The 25,650-nt window shown below is 25.1% G+C and overlaps 1 protein-coding gene across 5 annotated transcripts in view; it reads right to left on the bottom strand.

The window, feature by feature from the left end:
* The window catches only part of LOC132940558 (aquaporin AQPAe.a), a 32,013-nt gene extending 17,468 nt beyond the window's left edge, over nt 1-14,545 (bottom strand). For 2 of the 5 annotated variants that reach the window (XR_009664095.1, XM_061008290.1), the window contains exon 1: nt 14,322-14,545. Coding sequence is in view for 2 of the 5 variants with exons in the window: in XM_061008290.1 (XP_060864273.1) it covers nt 14,322-14,403 (82 nt within the window). In the remaining 3 variants the exon portion in view is untranslated. Of the gene's footprint in view, nt 1-602; nt 724-6,826; nt 6,987-14,321 lie in introns of those variants that run through there. The other 3 variants (XR_009664096.1, XR_009664097.1, XM_061008291.1) reach the window with 3 other exon arrangements.
* Between the last annotated feature and the right edge of the window lie 11,105 nt (nt 14,546-25,650).

The raw sequence follows: 25,650 nt of genomic DNA, 5'->3' as shown, positions 1-25,650 counted from the left end.
GTTACCTCTCGTAGTGAAAAAAGCAAATTGAATATCAAATATCAATTCAATAATTAAAACAGAAAATGTAATTAGTCAGTGATACCAACATGATGCATACAAAAAAAAAACAAATACGTAATTGTATTAATTTTCATTTAAGTACACAAATCATAATATACTGATTCAATAACAAACTATTCGACCTGACCTAACGTCCTAACCTATTGAGTTTTTGTTTGAATCAGCTCACAAAACTTAGGCATGTATAAATGGGTATTAGTAACTAGCCAAACATTAGAATCAAATGATATGCAATTTAAAAAAAAAATGGCATCAAAGAAAATTAATAATTATTTTACTTGTGATATTATCCACGTGTACATTGAGTAAAATATGTTTGATTTAAACATCAATAAAATGTACCATGTACAAACCTCATATTAAATAAGAATTTAATATGTTTTAAACGATTTTCGTAATGAGATAAACAATTAGTTTTATTATTTTAGCTTTTTAATATTATTGTAATACATAAAAACACAGGTATTTAACGTGCAATAATTTATTCAAGTTATGATTTTTAAACTAAATTATGTAATTTCTATAATGATTAGTTTTACCACAGCAAGTTAGAGTCGAATCTGTCAATTAAGATACACTTTTCAATAATTGTCAATAAGAAAACTCTATTAACCACACCACAATAATAACTAACGATGGATATTAAAACGTCAAATTATTTATAGTTCTAATCATGGTATAATCTAATTTGTATAAATTTATTTTTATAGCTTTTAAGTGCTTCGTGTATAGTTAAATATTACCACTCAATTTTAATAAAAGATAACAAACAATAGTAAGGAGTTTAATCCTTTGTAATACATTGATTACCTCTAATTAAATTAAGAATTCAAAATGATAACTTCAATACTACAATAAATTAATGACAATCAATCTGAAAATTGTCGGGGTGAGTGAAAAATTATCTAACAAGTAACAACAATTAAAACCAAACCAATATTTTTTCTCAATCTCAAAACAATAGCCTAACTCACTTACTCACTTAACAACGAGCAAACTAATACAATTTGTTTCAACTGCAATACAATTACAATCACCATCATACTCCACACATTTCCGAAGCACCTACTACCTACTCACTTAAACAAGGGCAAGCCCGAATTTCAGTAAATTTGGGAGAAACCCTCAGGGTACACAATCTTATAAATATCCTCAATCTTTGAATATGTACTCAAATGTAAACAACATAATATATTATTAGAATTTAATTGACAATTATATAATAACATAATATACAAATATATTATATAATAGGTACTTAGATAAATTGGTATATTATGTTCATAAAATAATAACCTAACCATACAATGTCATAGCCCTTATTTTTTAAAAAAAGTTTTAAATTTGAAATAAAATTTACATATAGGTATGGTAATGGTTTAAGTTCTTACGAGAAAAAAAATTTAAGCATCCCAAATGTGCAGTTCTTTTTGTCTATTTTACAGGAACCTGCTACAATTCTGATGTCTTTTTCCATTAAACATTTTGAAAGAGATCCAAGTTAATTCAGAATTGTGTAGGAGTAAGACACTTGGGTATTCAAAGAAAAAGATTATACAAAAGAAGCGTTAAATTTAAACGGCTTACACTAATTGGCCATTATTCCACTATATACCTACATATCATCAAAAAATGTTTTACAATAATCATTTATAGTACTGCTTTAGAATACTAGGTTTAGACTATCAATGTAGGAATAACTTAATATTACATTCTTATCAAAGTTATACTTAAACACTTGTGAAAATGAAAATAAATACGAATACTTCGTGAGGAATAAAAAATTAATAATTAAGATGGACGAAAATTTAACATTAACCATTTAAACGGTATATCTACACAATCAACTAAAATAATTCCGAAATTCAAAGTTAAATAATTTAGAAAAAAATCAAACGTACTAAGGTAATATAGATTAAAGTACAAAGATTTTATATAAGTCGCTACTATTAAATAACAGGAAATTAAATTTGAGATATAATAACTTTTATTTTCGTGCTATATTTTTAATAAGTGAGTCATAAGAAACCATATTCTACGTAATGTGTTAAAAAATTGACAAAAGTAAATAAAACTTGATAAAAAAAAAAAAAAAAAATATAATTCCATTTCAATTTTAGTAAGTAGGTTAAGTTAGTAACGTATCCAACTAAAGTATATTTATTTCAACAAACTAACGAGTAGTACCTGGAAAATAGCTCATTTGACAAAGTACGAACCATAAATAAATTATTCTTTACATTTGTTATATACCTACTTAATACTTATATTATCACAATGGAATCCATATACACTGTAATTCAATTTAATTTTAAGTAAATACCTACCTACTCTGTTAAAATTAAAATACTTAAATACTATTAAGTATTTATAATTTATATAGGTATCTAAATTAAAGAAACTACAATTTCTAATTTAAAAAAATGATTATATAGGTACAGCTTACATTATATCCATAATACAAACAAAGATATTTTGAATCATTACAATTATTAATGTATCATTATTATTGTATTTTCAGTTTTATTTTAACGCTATTTTTGGTCCCTAACTTAACTTATTACTAAAATTAACTATTACTTAGAAAACAAAATATATATTTTGATGGAAAATTCCTGTTTTTAAATATATTATATGTTTTATATGTTTAATAGCATATTGAATTCAAGTTTGATGTAGGTAAAACTGTTGAAGGTATAATATGAACATATTATTACACACTGGGTTCCACGACCTAATATATTATAAAATGGTTAGGTATTACTTATTGAACAGTTTCATAAATTAAATATGAGGTAGGTACCTACATAGCAACGAAAAAAAAATTATATTTTATTTGTTTTCGATTAAATGGGCTCCGTAGTCGTTTAAAACAAACCATTTTAACTTATTGTTGTAGATACACACTTGCCATAAACGTATTATTTTGTATCATTGAATAGTACCTAAATATTACGTCGTATAATAATGTATAGGTACCAGGTGTGAAAAAACAAATGTAAGATCATTCGAGTACACATTAATACAATAAACACATATAGGTATTAAAAACACTACTATAATTTTATAGAACATTTATATAATGTCTAAAATATTTTTGTTTTATGAACTTCAAAATTATTGAGAAACTAATTTAGGGGAATATTAAATAAATATAGTTAAATGATCAATTTGGTAATTAAAAAAATAGGGATTCACTTGTTAAGTGATAGTTAAGTGAATACTTGCGGTGATTGTCTTAATACAATAAAGTGGTTGTTCTTTATAATATTATGTTAAAAGAAATAATGATGAATTATGAAAATCATTAAATTCCAACAGTATCATCAAAAATTCTATACACGGATTACCATATTCTGATAAAAATAAAGTTAAAATACGTTTAATTATGTACTTCTTCTCATTATTGTTTTTCATGATTTTCATAAAATTGATTGTGAATTCTGCATGTTTGAATATATCATATTTATTAATATTTTAATTTTTCAAAATTATATGAACTACCTACACTTTTTATAAATGACATAATTTTATAAGAAATAATAATTCTCCCAGTATAATATTTTGATAATTGCAGATGGCAGGTTTGTAGTAGGTACCTAAGTATTTTCTTTTTAATATCATGTGTGTGATTTTTATAAAATATATTTTAAATTATAGTGAATATATTATACGACTCAGCTGACTAATAAATATACAATAAATAGTATATGAAGACATGATAATAAAAAGGGGTTACACGAAAGCTATGTTTAGATTGAAAACTTTTAAACGTTATGTTTTTGTTGGCTAGTTTATATTTAGCATGGAGTGATTATCACGGAGGTATACTATGTATGACGTGTTAAATGAAATCACGAAATCTCAAATCACTTCGAGCAACATTAGTAAGCATAATATTATATTGTAGATGAGTAGTCGCGTAGATAGAACGGTAAGAACGGTTTTGACAACTTACATTTCTTGAATATTTAAAACAAATAACAAGACATCTGTATTGCGATAGTTCCCATCGAAATAGTTTCGTAACAACACTACAATACAAGGAAGGTCCCTAGTCTTAAATTTAAATAAAATATGTACATATCTATAATATGCAAAAATAGCGAATTTATAAATTATTATATGATCCTATAGCTATCGTTTGGATTAATCAATAAAACATTGTTTACGATCACAAACAAAATAATAAAAAGATTAATGTCTTTATTTGATTGCATTTAACCATAGAATAGGTATATGAAAGAACATAGGTACTAAAATATATTAATCAGTTGTCTACCTAATATGAATAAGAAACTCAAACCTCTTAAAAATCTGTTTATTATGTTTTATAAAAATGTACACTTTTTTTAAATGAAGTTTTATTATTACTTTACTGAATACCTAAATAAAATCAACTCGGCAATCAATAAAATTAATGTAGGTAGTAAATTTAATATACATATTTCATACATTTTGTTTATAATATTTTTAAAGTACTTTAATGTTTTTTTATCTTTTCTTAGAACGGAATTGTAACATTCCGGTACGGCGTTACATTATCGTTTGTTAAAACTTCCGTTGGTTATTCGCACAATTAGTATACACTAATTAATTTACTTTATACAATACATTGTTCCAAAAAGTGTAATTAATTCTTCGGGTAAGGTGAAAATAAAATGTAATCGCAGTTAATATACAGTTATACACTTAAATATAAATAGATATAGTTGACCATAATACTATAACCTATTATATGAGTAAAATTAGGTCGAAAATAAGCCTATTTTTTTTTATAGTACCTACCTATGTACTAGGTACCTAACATACATGCATTGAAGAGACCTATAGTACCTACTACAACGCGTATGTGTAATTTGGTTTGTTTTGTTTTTTAATGATAAATAATTATTCGGGAGACGGAAAAATACAAAACAGATGTATTTAATTGTTTACAATCGTTGATTGTGTGCTTTCAACGAGCGAAATGAATTTAGTTTCTACAACTTTTTTGAAGGTTGAAATATTCATTTAACGTGAACAATAAAAGGTCCGTTAATTTTCAGTCGCCGAGAAACATAAGAATAGTCCTAATGGACAAGCATAAAAGTGTCTAAGAAACAGTACATTTAGGTGCTAATATTTTGTAAAAAATAGTTATCCACAAAACAATATTTTCATTATAAGTAGGTAACCTAAACTCATACCATAGTAGTAACAAATTATAGGCATCTAGCTACATCTATAATTACCAAAATAAAATTATTTCAAGCCTCATCTAGTAAACTGTTTAGAAAATAATATATATTAATTAATATTTATAGAAATTCAATATTATAAGTCAGTTTCCTATTGTGAATTATGATACTGTAACCGTAGACACGTAGTTACTTTTGTTGTAACAAAATAATGAATAGATCGATATCTCATTGAGTTATCAAACAAAAATAAATTAGAACATGAATTGTTTTTATGGAATTTTCGCAGTAAGCATAATCTGCTGTACAAAGTTAAAACAAATTATGTACCTATCTAATTGAGCACACAATTTAAATTAACTTCAAATATAATTTAGATTTACAAATATTAATATATTATTATAAGTTCAACAATATACCTATACCTTGAGCAATAATGATTTTGTGTTAATATATTATAATTCAATGATTTAATTTTTGTATAAATTATTAGTAATTTATTCAAACATAATATGAGAATATTAACATAATATTTAAAAATAAAATTGTAAACAAATGATCCTTTAAAAAAATAAATGTTCAATCTACCTCAGTCTGTTAGACAAAATAGTCAACATACACAAATTTGATATAATTTATTTTTGTTTTATTAAATAAAAACTCATGGTAACAAAGGATACTGGGATTCAAAATTATATACAAATGTCTACATTTTAATACTGGTATAGATATTTACATTGTTGGACTATAGTTTACAAAATTAAGAAAAGGTAATTGGGCACTTTTACCTATTGCAGTCTATTTTGAAGGAAATTCAATATCAATACATTATTCAAAATCGTATTTAATCCATGTATATATATTTAATTTGAATTTCTAAATATTAATTATCTTAATTTATAAATTTAACTGTTGTCTTTCAATAGTTATTATAAAGAATAAAATGTATAAATGTATAGGTATAGGTATGTATTATTTAACAAAAGCTAGTATTGTTTATTTGTTTTTAATTTATATTAAAATCATGAATATTAATACTAGTTAATACTAGTAAAATGTATTCATGATTAAACATACCAATGAAGAAAAAACAAATTCTGACTGTTTAAGACATTTGGTAAACAAAAAAATGTTTTATAATTAAGAATTATTAGATACGCTATTTTGTGTAAAATAGAAAAGTGGCATAATAACAGTAATTGATTTTCAAAAAGTTCAAAATTTATTTTTACGTTATTATTAACGTTATGAAGATTAATAATAAATTATAATATTAACAATTATAATTAAAATCATTAATCTAAATCAGAAAATGTAATTAAATAGTATACTCGTGGATTAAAATATGCAAGCATAACTGTATCCGTTTTTCACAACAATAAGTTGTATTTAAAATGTTTAAATTTTTATTTTTATACAAACATTTTTTTATAATATTATTTTTTTTATAACAGACAGCATTTTCAATCAAACTCGCTTCTTCAAAAAATTGATTTACAAAAAAAATGAAAAAATGAATAAATGAATAAATGAAAAATAAATAAATATAAATCGGAATTATAAAAATTATGTGTTTAGCTTACCTTTTGATCTAGGCATGATTGGGATTGTTTTGTCTGTAAGTTAATGATACGTTGAAATTTAACTACGGCACGGCGTGTGTTTCACTATTGCTGGACTAAAACGCGCGCACTGAATTACTATAAAATATGTTTATGCTTCAGCAGCGCCAGCAACAGGTGTCACATCACTATATTACTTAAAAATAGGCGGGATAACCCTATGATGTATCCCCTCCACGATACTTAATTCATTACCATATTTGATTAAGGAAATCCCTATCCCCTATGAAGTTTGGATTTTAGTTGGGCCATACCATAATATGATTAATACTAGGTACTAAGAATAATTGTTATCAAATTGTGTATGAGGTCAATCATTATTGGAATAATATTATATTATTATGTCATGATACATTTCGGCAGATAATTATTAATTTTACCTTATCTGAAATTATGCATGCTTACTCATCTCTTTTGATTGTTATTGTAGTGCGTACAGTTTATCACACAGTGTGTAATTATCGATGTGTATATTATAATATTATAATAGAGTAGCATGAGCAGCTATAGCAATAATATCAGTGTTTATGTATTTGTACTAACGACGGTTCCCTTATAAATTTAACAAATCGTTGTAACCAAATATAGTAGATATTAGTAGCTTCTTAAATGTAATACAACAATACATTTGTTTATGATTGCAACTGTAGAAATATAGTTATTGATAGTATAATTGATATGATAATAAATTAAAAAAGTACAATATTTACAATATATAAATATAATTAAGGCTTATAATAATCAAAAAGTATAAAAACATTATTATATAAAAAAATGAATAATTTTTAATGTAATACACATAAAAAGGAGAAATAAAAATAAGGCGTATTTTTCAAAATAAATAACTATATTTTAATATACAGTGATTCACCAAGGATGCAACCACTATTTTTTCCTTTAATAATGAATGTATTTCTGGAATATTTAAGTATATACGGAAGCGGGAAGACGGTCTATATTTTTAAAAACTTAGATTTTTATTTATACCATTTAATAATGAATGTAGATTCAAACTTCGTTTTTCAAATGAAAATCAATATTGTTTTCTGTAAATGTTGGTATCATATATTAATACAAATGTGAGCGAGTAGTTCCCGTGTTATTAATATATAGGTATAAACTAAAATATAAGTATTTAATATCAAGCCCTTAAAAATGCATTTCCAAAAATGTAATAGGTATTTATTAATTATAATACTCTGATAAGTTTTATTAATTTTAAAATGTTAATGGATTAATATTGTAGATATTACAGATTAATTTCATTATGTTAGTGAATTATGCAACTAATTCATATAAAAAACCTTAAATAAAAGTTTCTCTAGATATGGTCCTTAAATAGCTACACTTAAATAGTATACACATTGGTGTGCTTAAAAATTCTAAAAACCAGTATTTTAATAAATTAATTGTTAAAGAAAAAATGAAGGTGAGCATGTGAGTCACCCTGTATAAGAAACTATTATACTAAGATACTGATTTACTTATTTAATTTTTATTCACAATTAGGATTTATGTTTTATTAGTTTAACTTATACATTAATTAAGTGAGGACTTTCAAAATATTTTAATATTATCAATAAATAAATTTATGAACTATAATACTATAAAGTATTCAACTGTCACAACAATTTATTTTCATATGCGTCATATTTAATATTTTAATTATATATAAATTGTGTGCAACGTTATTTGAGAAAAATAAATAAATAACATTGTGATGAATATGTCTCGTTGATGACATTTGATAGTAATTATAATTAATTAGATCAAAATCCAAATGTATCTTTTTATTATAACTCACAAAAAAAAACGTTATTGTATTTTATTGATTATGATACAATGTCCAAATAGGTCAGTCATTATCAAGACTTTTATTATTGTTCATTTTCATAATTATTTGAAACGCAATGGAATAAACTAAAAATAAAAATAATACCAAGTCCTATAACATCGTGCATTTAATTTTAAATATTTAAATGTATTATTAAAATTCATAAATGTATAAAAAAATGTTTGCTTTATTTATTAAACTCTTTAATTATTGAATATAATTGAGTTAACATAAATATTTTAGTTTGTTCAACAAATACATAGTCAAAATATATTGCACAAAAATAAAACCTACAAAAAATATCTAATTAATATTAATCAAAAGCGATAACTACGCAAGCTTCAAGTAGTTTGTTTAGTTTGATTGAATATACAATATAAATTTTTATACTTATAACTTTATACGATACTTGAACATTTATATACGTATATCATGTACTGATTTTTTTAACGTTTTATATACTTTCCTATTATTACTTCTAACTTCATATAATATTATTTTTAATAAGACATTACACCAACGTTGTTATCTCTATCTTTTAGCATGGGCGTGGACCATAGAAAAATAGAGTTCATAAAAATCTTTCATAAACTAATGAAGTAATTAATATTTAAAAACAATTTATATTGTGATAAATTTAATAAAATACAAAATGGATACCTATACTAAAAGAAAATATGGATTTGTTTTATGTTAATAAGAGTATTCATTTAAATTTTTTTTCGAAAGGGCTTCATGAACTTTTTATTTTTTGCTAATATTCCACGTATACCTAGAGATGTCAAACCTTGGTTTGGCTTATTTTAAAATTATTATATCAATAAATCAATTATATTATTATATGTTATTGGCAGGGATATTTTCATGTTATTTAGTGAGATGTTGAGTTAATATGTGTTGTGTGTATTGCTATGTTACTGTTGATTTTTCCTAAGCTATTAAGCTATATACTGCTGCACATTAAATGTATTAATTGTATGTATTTTTTTTTATACATTTTATAAAATAAATATCGATTATAATATTAGGTATTACAATTGTGTGTTCCATTTGTATACATAATTGCACTAATAAAATAATATAATTGTTTTAAAACGATGTATTTTTATGATTTACCTAGGTAGGCATAGGTATTTTAATTATTTACAAAAACAATTGAAGACAAATTCATTTCGCATAAACTACCAAGCACCCACCAATCTACAAATGTGTTTTCGATTTTACTTTTCCAGTGCATGATTCATTGATAGGTACCTACTGGTCCTACTGCCTATACGACACCAAAACCACACAAGCTCCTGCATAATTTCACAAAGGTCGTGACAAGTAAATAGATAAATAATTTATTGCAGATGGCATAGCATTCATCTAAATAACTTACTGTAGGAATGGACTGCATTTGACTGGTAGACCAATAATAATTTACTGTATTATCCAATATACCAACTACACTAGTACAATCATTTCTATTGCTCGGTAAAAGTTTCCGGTACTCAATATTATGTTTGAACTGGATTAAAGGTGACAGCCGGCAGGCATGTATATAGAGTAGAGACACGTAGAAATATTTTTTATGTTTGTAATGTTAACGTAAATTGTAATTGTTTTACTATAAAACCTTTAAAATAATTACGCTATACCTACAGATTATTCGTTTATTGTTTTCATAATTATTTATATTGTTACTATTACTAAGTAAGGTATACTTAATGTTTTTACAAGGTAATTTACCTATGTAGTTTTAGATACAACAGTTGGATATCAGTTGCATTTTTTTGTTTTTAATACATAGATCTTAGTTTTACAGTTTCATTTAGAAATCAATATTTTTAACTGATTATATTACATTTATGTTAATTTAAATATAATAATTAAAACAAAAGTAGTAAGTTTAAAATTATAATAACATCAATTTTTTTTTTTTATTTTTACAAGAAATATAAAATCTATATAATTAAGTACAATAAGTATATGTGAGATTAGGGTAAAGAACATTATGATGTTACGTGAATAAGAAGCCACCCATCAGTAGCACTTAGCTTGAAATAATATCAATTAAAAATAAAATATGTATATTTGAATGTTTTGGTTTTTTTCGTAAATATCTTTATGGTATAGAATCTGTTTTAAGGTTTCATATTATAATAGACAATATAACATACAATTTTTATAATTGTTTAAAAATTAAAATAATTCAATCACAATACACACAATACACTTAAGTTATGTTTCTTGAGTTACGTTTCATATATTTTTAGTTGATATTGGGACCTAAAGACACCTAGTATGGAATATGCATGTATACACAAACATTTTTTTTTTTTGCTACCATCTAATACATTGTTTAGTTATTTTGTATTCAATACCAATGGGCTATAATATTTTATTAAAATTTGGCAATTCATCAAAAACCCAAAACGTGATCTGTAAAACCTATTTCTTACTTTGTTAGATTATAGATAGACGTTGAATAGAATAAGTAAATCAAATAGTTTATTTGCATACTGTTTTAGCAGAGGCTGAGTCAAATATCAAGTTGAAAAGTTTTAAATTCGGATCCATTGGTTTTACGTTATACTTAGATACGCATTTTTCTTCGAGTGTCTACAATGTAGGTATATATTATTATAATATTATTATTTTATTATATTTATGAAGTTCTATAATAATACATTATAATTTTATAATTTTCAATGAAAAGATATGTTTCGGTGTTTTTTAATACTTCTATACTGTGTTAAATTAATAGAAATATATGTCGCTTATAGTGGGATATTTTCAATAAAGGTTGTCTTAAACCAAATATTTCAGGGTGATTTAATTGTGTGTTTACGACAAAAAGAAAATGTAATTTTGATTATTTGATTAGGTAATGAAGATATTTTTTTAAACAATTTGTAATGTTATTTAATTCTTTTATTATATTTAATAAAAAAAACTGAAACTTGTGATGGCCACGTAAAAATATAATGACTACAAATTATTTGAGTAAATTAAAAATGTTTGTTTAAAATCTTCTTAATTTTTCACTGACAATTGGCACATAAAAAAATGTTCTCTACAATATAAAAAGAACAATATTTACAACATTTTTGTAATACATTTAAATTGAAATAATTTTTTCAGTAAATTTCGAAATCAAAAATTTGGTTTGTCGTTTAAAAAATAGAAAATGTTAGCCTCCTAAGTAGTCAATACGATATTGTTTTGAGTATTTATAAGGAATGTATTTGTAAAATTTATTTGTTAGCAAGTTTCTATCAGGAAAGCATTTACATTTAAATTATTCACGTAGAAAGTGTATTTTTATGTATATCATAGGTTTATTTATAAGAACCTCTACCAATACATACCGCACTCTATCAATGAATATTTATTATAATTTCTGTTTTTTTAATAATCTAATTAATCTTATGAACTATGTTATTGTACGTTCCTATAAGTACTTGTTTTGTTGATGAACTCTTAAGTAATTTAATCTATGATTGGTAAAAGTATTAACTCAACTATGCATCGATAATGCATTTATAATATAACTCATTGTTTGTATAGTGTATATACTAAACTAGAAAATTAATTAATCAGATTTCATAACATGTGGAAAATTAAATATCTATTGAAATGTTTATCATTGAAACCAATTTTCCATTAAAATTTAAATAAAGGTTCAATAATTATAAAATCTATATCATATAGGGTGAAGTAAAATAAGTTGTAATATAGGTAATTCCGTAATATTTTTTTTACGTTATCTATCATATTTATAACGAAAATAATTTGTTGGTGAACCTAAAAATAGTGTCAAATTCTAGACGTGGTTTTTCTGTCGATTGACGTACAATTAAGTGTATGTAATAGCATGTAGTATAATGCCTAAAATTGAATACCTATATATTTAGATAGACATTTTTTAAGTTATCATGAATATAACCAGCTTTATCCTACAGTCTCTCTCTCTCTCTATATATATATATATATTATATACACACACACAAATAAATAAATACAAGATATTTGCTACTAACGAGATTTATACTTAATTTTCGTATTATTTTGAAATTAGCTTGGAAATTTAATTTTTATTTTGTTAGCCATGTCATTATAGTGAACTGAACTTAGGCGATGAGTTGTAATAAATACAGTAGTCATCGTTTAATCCAGACAGCTGCATATTACTGATAAAATTCTCAGGACCAAATCAAACATAAATCAATTAAGCTGCCGCTTAATCCGGAAAAATGTCTTTCTGCTTGATTAGTCCAGAATAAGTGCCAAATTGGTGACTAAGTACTGTATAATATTATAATATATTTAAAATTGATAAAACCATTTTAAAAACATCTCCAGAAAAGTCCATTAATATGATTTTTAAAAATAGACACATTCTAACACACCTTTCAATAAAGTTTATTAAAGAAATAGTTTTAAAATACAGTAAAAATAAATTGTATATCCAGTGTTACCACTACCCCATTACAACTGAAGTAAAGTTGTAAAAATTAATATTAAATTAAGCAACCAACAAGCTTCAAATGAACATCCTAACGGCTTCGTATGTTGAGCACAGTTTTTAAATAAAAGTACACATAAAACTTTGAGATCAAACTGTTAATTCACAAAACGCTTTTAAAACATATATAGACCTATGGTCTTTAGGCGTCCACTATGAGGAAGTGCAAAAAAAAACATTGATACAATTAAAACCTTCAAAATTTTTAATATCAGCAAATAAATAATTATCCATCGATAACATAAGAAAAACTATAGATAACCATCAAACAGTTTTGAAGAATATATGTCATATACTGCGAATTTATTGTCATGAACTTTTCATAATTATTATTATTTTTAATTCTTAAACGGTTTACTGCATATAATTTATCCTTTATACTATATAGGTAACGTGGGTATTCAGTAGATATACCTATTGAGCTACACACAGGTGAAAGATAAACCTATATAATTTTGCTATAGTGACCATAAATTGTCCACATTTCCCTTTCATGTTTCAACGTTGATAAATTGTAAAATTTATTACATTATATCTAATAACTTTTGTTCAAACACACAGTAGGTGCCTATATTTATGTAATAATCCACTCGAATGTTCAATAAAATACTTATTGATATAAATTTCAAATACCTACAATTTAACTACCATAGTCAAACCTACTTCGATAATAATATTATAATTCGGTTATTATAACTATGTATAAGTACTAAAGTACCGATATATTCAATAACATTATAATTTGTTATCTGAGAACTACATAATGTTATATACATATTATATTTTATTTTATCAAGTTTATCATGCTCGATAGTCGATAGTTTTGAGTTACAGAACTTTAAAAATTATATGTAGATTAAAGCTAAAGCAAATGGTTTAGTTTAAAATTAAAAAAAGTAAATATTACCTAACATGCCTAATATATTATTGATTAAATAATCTATTTGTTATAATATGCAATAAATTACATTTTTATATTGAAAAGGGTACATAAAATGTACATTTATACATTTTAATGAAAATAAAACAATTGACAGAAATAGTTAGATTTTTGTACGACAAATATATGAGACTGAGTTTGATAAATAGGTAGTTAATGTTTTTTTACGAACCTGAATTAGTATAAGTGCATGGATGACTCAAATCGTCTGTAGAAGAATATTGGTCACTAGGAAATGTACCGTATTCCTTCATGGTTTTTACCACTAATCAAAGGATTGATTTATTTTAATTTTATATTGAATTTTAAATTGTTTAACACCAAATCAATAAAGATATTTAAAAAATATACATAGACAATATTATTTGGGTATTCTAACTGTTTAGTAAATTTACAGCACTTGACTGCTTTATCAACAGTCTAATCCATAGGTATTGCTTGAAAACAACTAATAATTGTTATCTATAGTATAACGACATTAAGTTACTCAATAACTATATTATGATATTATCTCTACGTTGCTACAATACTACATACCTATATTCATATTCAACCACTAGAATACCTGAATACCTGAATACCTGAATACCTGTTAATGTTTATACATAATGATCCAATTATTATATTCATATTGCAAATAACAATTTGCAAGTTTAAAAGGTAGATTCCAATAATTTTAATTTCATATCTATAGGTACCAATAACATATTTATTATTTTAATTTGAGAAGATGCCGTACCACATGCGGTGTTAAGTTCGTTTTTAACGTTTTGTTTAGCGTTTTGTTAAATGTTTTAAACATTTTGTTCAGAAGATGAAAATTTTACTCTGTTATTTTTAATATTAAAGCAAATAACTGTTCTATTATACAATTTAAGGGTAAGAGTATTATCCAGAGTCTAGGCTTTATATGATATTTTAATTTTGAGTAATATCTAAGTTATGAGTATTTTAAAGTTAAAAAAGATTATATTAGGTATATATAAGGTGATTCGCCACCACCAAGCATGCTCACCCCCATTTTTCCTTTTATATTGAATTTATTCAAATTCTGATTTTCGGGATTTTTGTGATTTTTAAATATAGGTTTTCAGACCATATTCCTAATTCTTGATTTTTTTTATTACTTGAGGAGTGTTTTATGGCGATACGTATTTTTGTTTTTTTTTTTAAATGAGAAGCCCACATTATTAATGTAAATTATTTAGTGGTTCATTTTTTTTAAAAATGTTGATTTAACCTATTTTTATTATTCAAACGAGTAGTTTCTAAGTTATTAAAATGTTTGTACTAAGGATAATAGTCTTTACAAATGGTAATATAAAAATATAAAATAGGAGTATTGTTGGATGTAGTATTAATTTTATACTTGGCCATTTTTACAAATTACAGATGTTTTTAGCTTTCAATAATAGAATAATATACATATTTACCGGACGAAGACATAATTATAGAATGCTTGAAAAAATGAGCTCTCAAAAAATAATATTTATATATATAACTTCAGTTTTCTCAAAAATTATAAAATATAAACAAATATAAATGTTGAGTTATAAAAAAAAAAAATTACAAAAGTAGGCCATCACAAATATTTTATTTTAGTCCAACGCTATACCGTAATACTGTGTGAAATAACGAATGGGCACGGGCCAACTTAGTATGATTGACAATGTATTATTTTTACTCATGTTTCTAATTAATTATTAAACAAAATAAAATTAAGTTTAAATATTATATTCATTCAATATTTATAATAAATTAAATGTTTATATTTTGAAAAAATTCAATTCCATAGTCCGTCCATAACAATACAAATTAAAACATTTTTACGGTAATTTTGATCCCGACTGTATTTTCTACCAAAATAGACACACATTTTGGTAACTATACGACTGACTAATGAGTAATGATTATCTCTGTAATTGGATAGAAATTCTGAAAAAATATTTGAATTCGTCAAAAAGTTAACTTGAAAATGATTTTTAATTGTTAATATTATTTATATTATTACCTTTCAAAATTTGAATTTTAAATTTGAATATTATGCATTCTTAAATGTTAAATATTAATAATATTGAATTAAGAAAATAAATTTAAAAATGTAAGAAAGTCTATTTTAACTTTTAACAAACGTCGTCCTATTGTATTTTCATACCATTTATCGGAAAACCTGGTGAATTAGTAAAAATGAAAATAGGGTGATACTTTTAGACATAAAAATAAACAATACAATTATTCATGTAGCGTGGTATTGTCATGTACGTGCACGTGTGATAGCACTGTGCTATAATATGCCTATTTCTTTTACACTGTCTACGTGACGTAGTGTCAAACACACTAAAGATATTATCTAAATCCACAGGCACAACTAGAGCTCTAAAATGTGAGGTGCTATAATTGTAAATGCTTCACAGAGCCGTGTGGGTGCTTATCCCCCACACCCCCTTAATACTTGAATTACATAATCTTACATGTTATAAATCTCCAATAGTCAATACTTGGAAGCTTTTTATACATATTTTAAGTCTTAATACACTTTATACCTAGTTAATATGAGTCTTAGCTATACTAGCTAAATTTGAACTCAGGGATGATAAATTAGAACTGGGGGGTTGCTAAAGACCCTTTCGCACCATCCTCCCCTTTAGATGCACTAATGATTACAAACTTACAACGTACGCATTTACAAGACACGTGCCTAGAAAACTGCCTATATGAACTCAGGAAAACCGTTGGTATCAAATCCCATTAGAGTAAGCGTGCACAAGACCAATAAATAGGAAGTACCTACATTAGGTATGTAGATTGTAGGTACCTAAAATGTGACTGTAAATAATAATAGGTGTGCCTATATAATTTATATTGCATTATTCAGTACCACAGTGTATAATACGCTACGGTATTACCTATAATAATATTGTAAATCAATCATAATTATTATTGCATTGTATTAAAATTACAGCTTTGGTCTATCTATTGCCCATAATAATTTAAAAAAAAAAAAAAAAAAAACAGGCATTTATTACAATTTATTATAATATTGTTCAAACTTAATATGAATAAATTCAAAACGGATACGCGATCTGGTGGTTAAATTGTATGTTGTTTATGATGTTTCAAAGTTACACTAGATTTCGCTTCAGTCTTCTTTTTAAACTGAATTATATTTTATTTTATTATAATGCTAACAATAATATTATATTATTATTTATTAGGTAGGTCGTAGGTACCTACATAATATTAGTGTATTATATTATAATCTAACTATACTAATATTAAGCTGAAGAGTTTATTTGTTTGGTTGAACGCGCTAATCTGAGGACCAGTAGGTTCTAATTGAAAATTTATTTTTGTGTTGGATAGTTAATTTATCGAGGAAGGTTATAATCTTTGTGCCTATGGAACATCGCGTTACGACCAATAGGAGCGGAGCATCAATGACAAATTATATATAAAAAAGATTTTGAGATTTACTTTTTTTGTTTATAAATAGTTGCTATTGGTTTAATAATAATAATTATAAGCCCGTGTATTATAGTACAGAATTCGAACCAAGGTTTCGGTGTACCAATTTTTTGCATTTTTTGATACTTACACTTACGATGATACACTTTGATTATACAATTACGTACGTACCTCTCGGCCCTCGGGGTCCGCGATCTACCTGATAATATACTGCTCAACAAGCGAATCTCACGGACAACGCCGGTCGGGATGACTATAAATTAAAATATAATGTAATTTATACTTAAAAAGGCATCCCACAGCGTGTTACTCACAAAAGGAGTTAAGCAATCTCAAAAACATAGCAATAGCAAAGCATTGCCGTGTTAGCTGGTAGCAATAATGTAGTTGGGAAATGTCAGGAATTATAATACTTATACAATTTTTATGAAATTCAATGTAATATTATGTTATATATATTTTTGTTTTTATTCATCTTTTTGTAGCTTTGGTGACGTGGGCCATTAGCTTTTGCCATTGTTACATTTGTGCATTAAATTAGTTTTTGGGTGACAATTTGGTTACAATTATGGGGGGGACTTTGTGACTTATGACTAAATGTTTCTTAAATATATTTTTTAATTTTGTGTTATATTTTTGTACTTACTGTTGAGTCCATATATTATTATTAGCTTTGTAATTCACATATGACATAAGAAAATGTCCTTTCATATATTTGTGTGATATTATAGGCATGGTCGAAATAAACAACTATGGAAATTATTCTAAATTCACGAAATTTGGTTGCTATGTTTTTCGATCACTGACTAATAGATAGACTTCTACCGTGGTTTCGACATAATGGTCACGCTCTCTGGTGTACACGATATAATGATAATACTCGTATTGTGCACTAAATGTCGGTAGTATAACCACAAATTGTATTGTACAATTTATTATTAAATCGATTGAATACGTTAATGATTGTTTAAGAAACAAATTACAGCGCATGAGACCTGACTAACAAAATACGATCGGAAAAATCTTTTCGCCCAACGATCGACTAAATTAGACCTAATTTCTTAATTTTTTTAATGTTATGTTCTATGAAAAACGTATATTTAGAAATGAATACATATTTATGGATAAGTGTTAATACGTAGGTATTGTTTTAATATGATATTGGGTAATTTCAATAAAATATATATTTTTTAATTGCACGCAATGAATAATCATGCTGTAGTAGTAATAGAGATTTTCAAGAAGAAAAATTTGAAACATATCGTCGTATCGATGCGGAATAGTTACGTTACGACTTGTATTGAAGTCTGAGTCCGATACGGGTCCGGTACGTATCGCTTGTATATTTTGCACGTGTAACTTCTTGAACGTTCTTGAACTCCAATTTCTTCCTTGAAAATCTTGAACATACCGACTCATAAGTCTGATGCGTGTCAGTACGTTTCGATGCCTCGATGGTATACCGCACATTGCACGTCGTGTAACTTCTTGAACGCTCGACATTGAACCGATTGATACGTATTGATACACTCCAATTTATTCCTTGAAATTTTTATCCAGAATACAGAATATTTTTCAATTATTTTTAAAAACTATTTATTATTGTTATATTTAATCTAAAATCGAATTACATACATTTTATTTTTTTAAAAGTTCTTTTTGTATAATATCTAGGAATACAATTCACGTACCTACCTGCCCACACACAATGAAATATTGAACATTTTGAAAATATTTAGACTAAAAGATACTTATAAAAGTATTAAAGTACAGATACAGATGAAAATGTTTGAATATTCACACTAGAAAAAATATTCGAGTATAAAATATATAGATACCTACTTGAAAACAATATTTATTTATTTATTTGAAAAGAAAACAGCAAGACTGATTACATTTAGTTGATTATTTTACATGTATTGGCTCACCTCCTTTGTGCAATGCTTGTGATGGAGGTGAAGATTAAATTAATTTACATTTATTGATACCTACCTAAACATATACAAATAGTTGAAATTGTTTAATGATATTATTATTTACCATAAAACTAGTTAAAAAAAAAATTTATTTCAAATATTGTATACTATTGCCTAATATTCTCGAGAACACTAAATGTACGTCACTGTTTGATAAAACTATAAATTTCCTATCCAACACTAACTGCAATTCCCTTATTTGAAAGTTTTGTTTAAAAATAAGTTACACACGAAAAATATGTTTCGATCATAGGAAAGAGCATTAGGAGTTAGAAGTGTTTATCTCTATTAACGTATTTCAAATAAAACTTTATTTTAAAATCGATGTACTTATAGACTCCTAGTTTTAGTGTACCAACTTACATTCTGCAGGTATTTGGAATTAAATGGATGGAGTATACTTCTGAAATTATAATCTGTAAATTAAAAACTATGTATATTGTATACATAATAAAGCTTCTAGCTAATTTGGATTATTTTAAATCCCATATTATTATGTTATGACATGTGTAAATATTAAATACCCATTTGTCATTTTTTTTTATTCGTTTACATAGAAATTATTAAATGCATGAAATAATTTGAAAGAGTAGGTATTTTAGTATTTTATTTTAAACTTCAAAAATTATTTAAAATACTATATCCAACTCTAAGTTTGTTAATATGCAAATTTATTCTAATATTAACACATAATTGGTTCTACCTACTGGAAGCAAATTTCCTATATTATGGACATGGGACAGAAAGAGAAAACAAATAGCGCTCTGACATCTTCCTGATATTTTATAGGTAGGTAAATGTATGCTAAACTTTTTTTATTTATATTATAAATAAAAAAATAATGTAGGTATAAATACCTACCTACCAGAATTCAGAAATGTATTTTTCCAATTTTAAATTTATAGTGACATGTAACTTACAGAATATATTCCATTACTGGTATAATTTTGACATGAATGACAATCACATTGTATATTATTATATGAATATGAGTAACGAGTACCTATAATTCATGTCCCCTCCAAATTGAGTTTTTTTCCTGTTAAACACGTCAGAGCAGGTTTCGTTTGATTACAAGTCCGTGGTGTTCATTCAAATACAAATGTAATATATTCTATGTAAAATGGACGAAAAATAGGTATTTAAGTAATACATTATTTATACTTAAAATATGTAATTTGTCGAGAATAATGGTTTTGACCAATTCTACTTTCTTACGAGTCTAGGGTGCGTCGATATTGATGTAGAGAGTATGATTGTTTAAACCAGCAACAGGTGCTATGATAGAACATATCAAGGAGTAGATGACGACAAATGCAAATATTATGTTTTATGAATAATAAAAAACTAATTATATCGAGTTAAAATTGTACTTAAATACCTATATTAACGCTCAATAACAAATGTATAGACTACAATAGACAAATAGATTACTAGATTAATATAAATGTGTAATTCGTAAATTGATTATTGTGGTTATACGTAAGCTTCTAGCTTGCAGTATACCTTTTCAGCTTCAAAATGGAGTGATGAATATATTAGTTTCACAATGGTGTGTTGTTGTTTTTTTTGTCACTTTTAAGAGCAGTAAAAGTATCTCAATTTTCAACTTTGAGGGTGGTTTTTGGGAGAAAATTGAACCGAGTTGGTACTTTATACCGTTTATTTAGTTTTTTAAAAGTAAAAATTCCCAGGACTTTTCAAGATAGGTAGTTAGGAAAAAAAGTATATTCTCTGAACTATTCTATAATATATATGTACTATCCACGCAATGCGCATATAAGTAAGGCGATGACATAAAACTAAAACACGTGATATTTTTTATTTTTGATAAAAACTTGTGAAGTTGTCCTAACTCCTAAGTAATCATTATACACTTACACTAATCAGAAACAAAAAACAAAATAAGATTATAAAATATTTATTTTAGATGGAGCAGTTTCGTTAAAAACTAGTCATATATTAAACTTTTTTTAATATTCAAATAAAGAAAATAAATAGAAAAATATAAATGTACAATAATAATAATAACAATAATAAACAAACCCAGAAAAGTCGTAAGTGTATAAAAGATGTTGTTAGTGTGTCAGTGTAAAGTTTGTCAGGTCATAATTTACATTTAATGTACACATAATATTTACCATAAGTTAAATTTAGTAGAAATTTCAACAATGTTAGAGACACTGGTACACTATGGTCAACAGTTATAATATTATAGCTGAAAACCAAATCATGAGTTTAACAAATGAACAATCTGTCGGCACCTACTCCTTATAATTATTCATTCAATGCAATTACATCCCTGATACAATTGTAACGTAGGCCTCGTAAAAATACTGCTTAGGTATTCCTGACATTTTGTAGATACTTTCTCTTATAATTAGCAGTCGGTACTGAATTGTATTACGTACAAAATAATACTAATAATAAATAAAAAACATTCGAATACCATAATATTACCATTGTCATACTTTTTATATTAGGCATACAAATTATATTACAATATGTACTTAAGGTCTTCCTAAACAATAATATGCGCACGATTTCAAAATAATAAAATAATAATATGATCTGATTGTATTACCAAATTTAAATACAACTGTATATAAGTATGTAAGTGCTCATTTATTGCGGTCAATAACAAATAAGAATAATGCTAATAATAAAAGTATAGTTATTTTAGTATTATAGGTTCGTCAACTATAGACATGAAAAAATTCGTGAAAAAAATAAAATGTTATAATAATAATACAATTCAATTTATTCAGATTGTATATATAATATATATCTATATAATTATGTTTTTATCAACTATGTATTTTTGAACATATTTTAGATATATATCCATTACAATTTATAGGTGGTGTTATGTATTTTTATATCTTTTATATTGTATAATTTATAACAAAATTATTTGAAATAAAGTTCAGTCTATGCCATAGACTATGGTATAAGGTTCCCTTAGCCAAAGTCATGCATGTATTCATAGGTTAATAAATTAAAATTTAATTTTTCAATTGAGTGTATAGGTTTATTTCGTTTGAATTGCATTTAACCACGAGATAATTTATAAGCTACGCGTTACCATACAGCCTTAAAAATAAAATATTGCAATATATATTGTGACCATTTCAGTAATAAAAAAACGATACTTGAAATAACCATGAGTGCGGATGAAGTATATGTGAGCACGGAGGTTTGGTGGTTGAGAAAACAGTGGATGTTGGACGGTGAAAAAAGGTCAGTGATAGTTTTTTTTTGTCCATTCTCGAGGGAAAAATCCCAACGCCGCATTAAATAACTTCTGAACGATGTCGATTAAACGAAAGTCGATAATTCACAATTAGTATTCCGGGCCGGACGCTCTGTTCAACAAATAAAACGAATGGGTCCCTTTTGTTTTAATCTGGATAATACATTAAACAAAACTTTTTTCCTCCCCTTATATCTGTGTAATGTGTGCCTCATGACCCTCGTGGGTTCACCACGAAACATTCGGCTTTTTCCACTTTAATATGTCCCTTATCACTTATGTTGGCCATTCGTATTCTACACCATGCTATACCTGCCAGTATCGAAAACCAACAAACAGTTAATGGTTCTAGTTCCAACGAATATAATATTAAATACAATGAGTAGTTATTGTAGATAACAAACTATATAACGCACATTAGGAAACTAATGATTGGTTATGACTTACTTTGACACAATTGAGTTGCATGCCCTTCATTTTCCCTTTTATAATATATACATAATTTAATACATAACTGATTTTTTCTTCAACTCATATATAAATATTTTAAAATGAAACAATAATATACAATTATATATAATATTGTATTATTTAAAATTTTAATAATATTCTTAAGTTTAATATTTGGTGCCTAGTTTAATAAACTGTTTTAATATATTATTATCAAAGTAAAATATTAATAGGTAATAAATTGTTACATGCATGAAAATTGTTGATGCTTTACGTTACTTGCTATTTTTGTTTTACTATTAATACAACTAGGTATATAACTAGTTATAAATTATATTATTAATCATATGTTCTTTTTAATTTATCTCAAATATAAAAATATTAAACACGTAATCAAAATCATATAATTAATAATATTAACAGATTTGTTTTTGTTTGTTGCATTTTGTAATCAAATGTTGTCTTAATAGTATTAACTATTTATAGTTTTATATTAATTTAAAAATAATCATCTGGTTAACAACGTATAATACAATTAGGTGGTTATTTTTTTTTATTAAAAAATAAATCTGCGTCACCACAGTAGGTATATGAAAATCAAATAATTTGAAAATATAAAGCCTTAAGGCTTACTGCATACTTGACAATTAAAAAATCAGAATTTAAATATGTTAATATTTTGAAAAAATATGAGTGGCACAATCATGCTAGGTGAATTAATAACCTTATATGTATTTGATATGTATTTCTATGTGTATGTATTTTCGAAATAATTTGTCATTTAAATATCTTCTTACGAATACATTTTTGTAAATATAGAAGAACATTAATATTAGTTTAATAATAGGAACAGGTTCACATTATAACGTTATCAGGACAAGTTTTATACTCTTGAGATTGTAATAATTATGTTAGTGAATTATGCTCCCAATTCGTATAAATTGCTTAAGTTCATTTGAGTTCCTTGAGAAATGGTTACATTTAATAAGCTTAATTTAACTCCTTACATAAATCGCATTAACCTCGTTCATTATGCATGTATAATTTATTTGTTTATTTTTAAAATGTTTAAATATTTTTCATAAATTCTAATTAAAAAAATCATTATGCGTTTGTTATAAATTCCTTTAAAATTAGTACATTCTGCTTTGCTGAATTATATGTTCATTGATAGTATTTTCAATAGCAAGTTGAAATATCATATATTTTTTAATGAGAAAAAATAAGTTGATGTTATATCAAATATGTCTATATGAATTTAGACTTATTATCTTTTAAAGATTTATATAATAAGATTATAGATACTCATGTTTTTTAATAGATTTTTTTGAAACTAATAATAAACTTCATTGAAATCATTTTACATATTTTTTACATGGTTAACTTGTCAGTCTTTAAAAAAATGATTGATATGTAATATTTATATAAGTATCTGAATACAATTTTTTTAATGATAATCAAAAATTACAAAAAAAGTAATATGATTTTATTTTTTTTTGTACTTACCGATTACAATTTAATTTAAACTTTTTCAAATGAATAATTTAGACATGGTTTTTAACATATTATTATTATTTAGCTGCAGTTTTCTTGATTTTAATTTGTGAATTCAAAAGTGGTTGGTATTCTTAAAAGATAAAGATTTTATTTTTTGTGCAGAGTATGCTGTACGTAAATAACATTTTTTATTATTGAATAGTGGGATACAAAATTATTTTTACATAATCTTAGGAATTTGAAACTATAGTTTTTTGGATTTTTATTTATTATATACTTATAAGTTATAAGTAACGCAGTTATAAAAAAAAACAAGCTCGATAATATTACCATCATATAAATCAACAATATTTTTTAAAATACGTCATAAACTCAATTCCCGAATACTTTACAATGTACCTAATTTTAATTAGGTAAATACGAATATAAGATTATAAGGAACAACTTTTTTTAAACGAATTTCAGAACAGTAAAAAAATTATGTTTTTATGATAATTTCTAAAACTATGATCTATGTCCTATGTTTATAATATATTGCTGATTTGTTAATTGTAGCTTTCTATAGATATTCTATTTGACAAAACGATTACTTGGATTGGATTTTCCGGTCATTGGGTAATGTGGAATAATACGTACAGTTAAATTACGAATACATTCTAGAAGTCTTTTTAAAATATTTGTTTTTCAAATTCATGAATTGACATTTATTTGAAATTTGTGATTATTGTCAAATAAGAAGATACCGGGCTTAGCTATTTGTCGCTTGGACCTAACCCAAAAAATAATAAATGATACTTTTGCACCAAAAATAACGAAGAGTGCTAGAGAGGTTTATCACGAAATTTACATAAAAAATGAAC

The sequence above is a fragment of the Metopolophium dirhodum genome, chromosome 3 (assembly GCF_019925205.1).
Source record: "Metopolophium dirhodum isolate CAU chromosome 3, ASM1992520v1, whole genome shotgun sequence".
Lineage (NCBI taxonomy): Eukaryota > Metazoa > Arthropoda > Insecta > Hemiptera > Aphididae > Metopolophium > Metopolophium dirhodum.
This window is presented reverse-complemented; position numbering and strand designations above follow the sequence as displayed.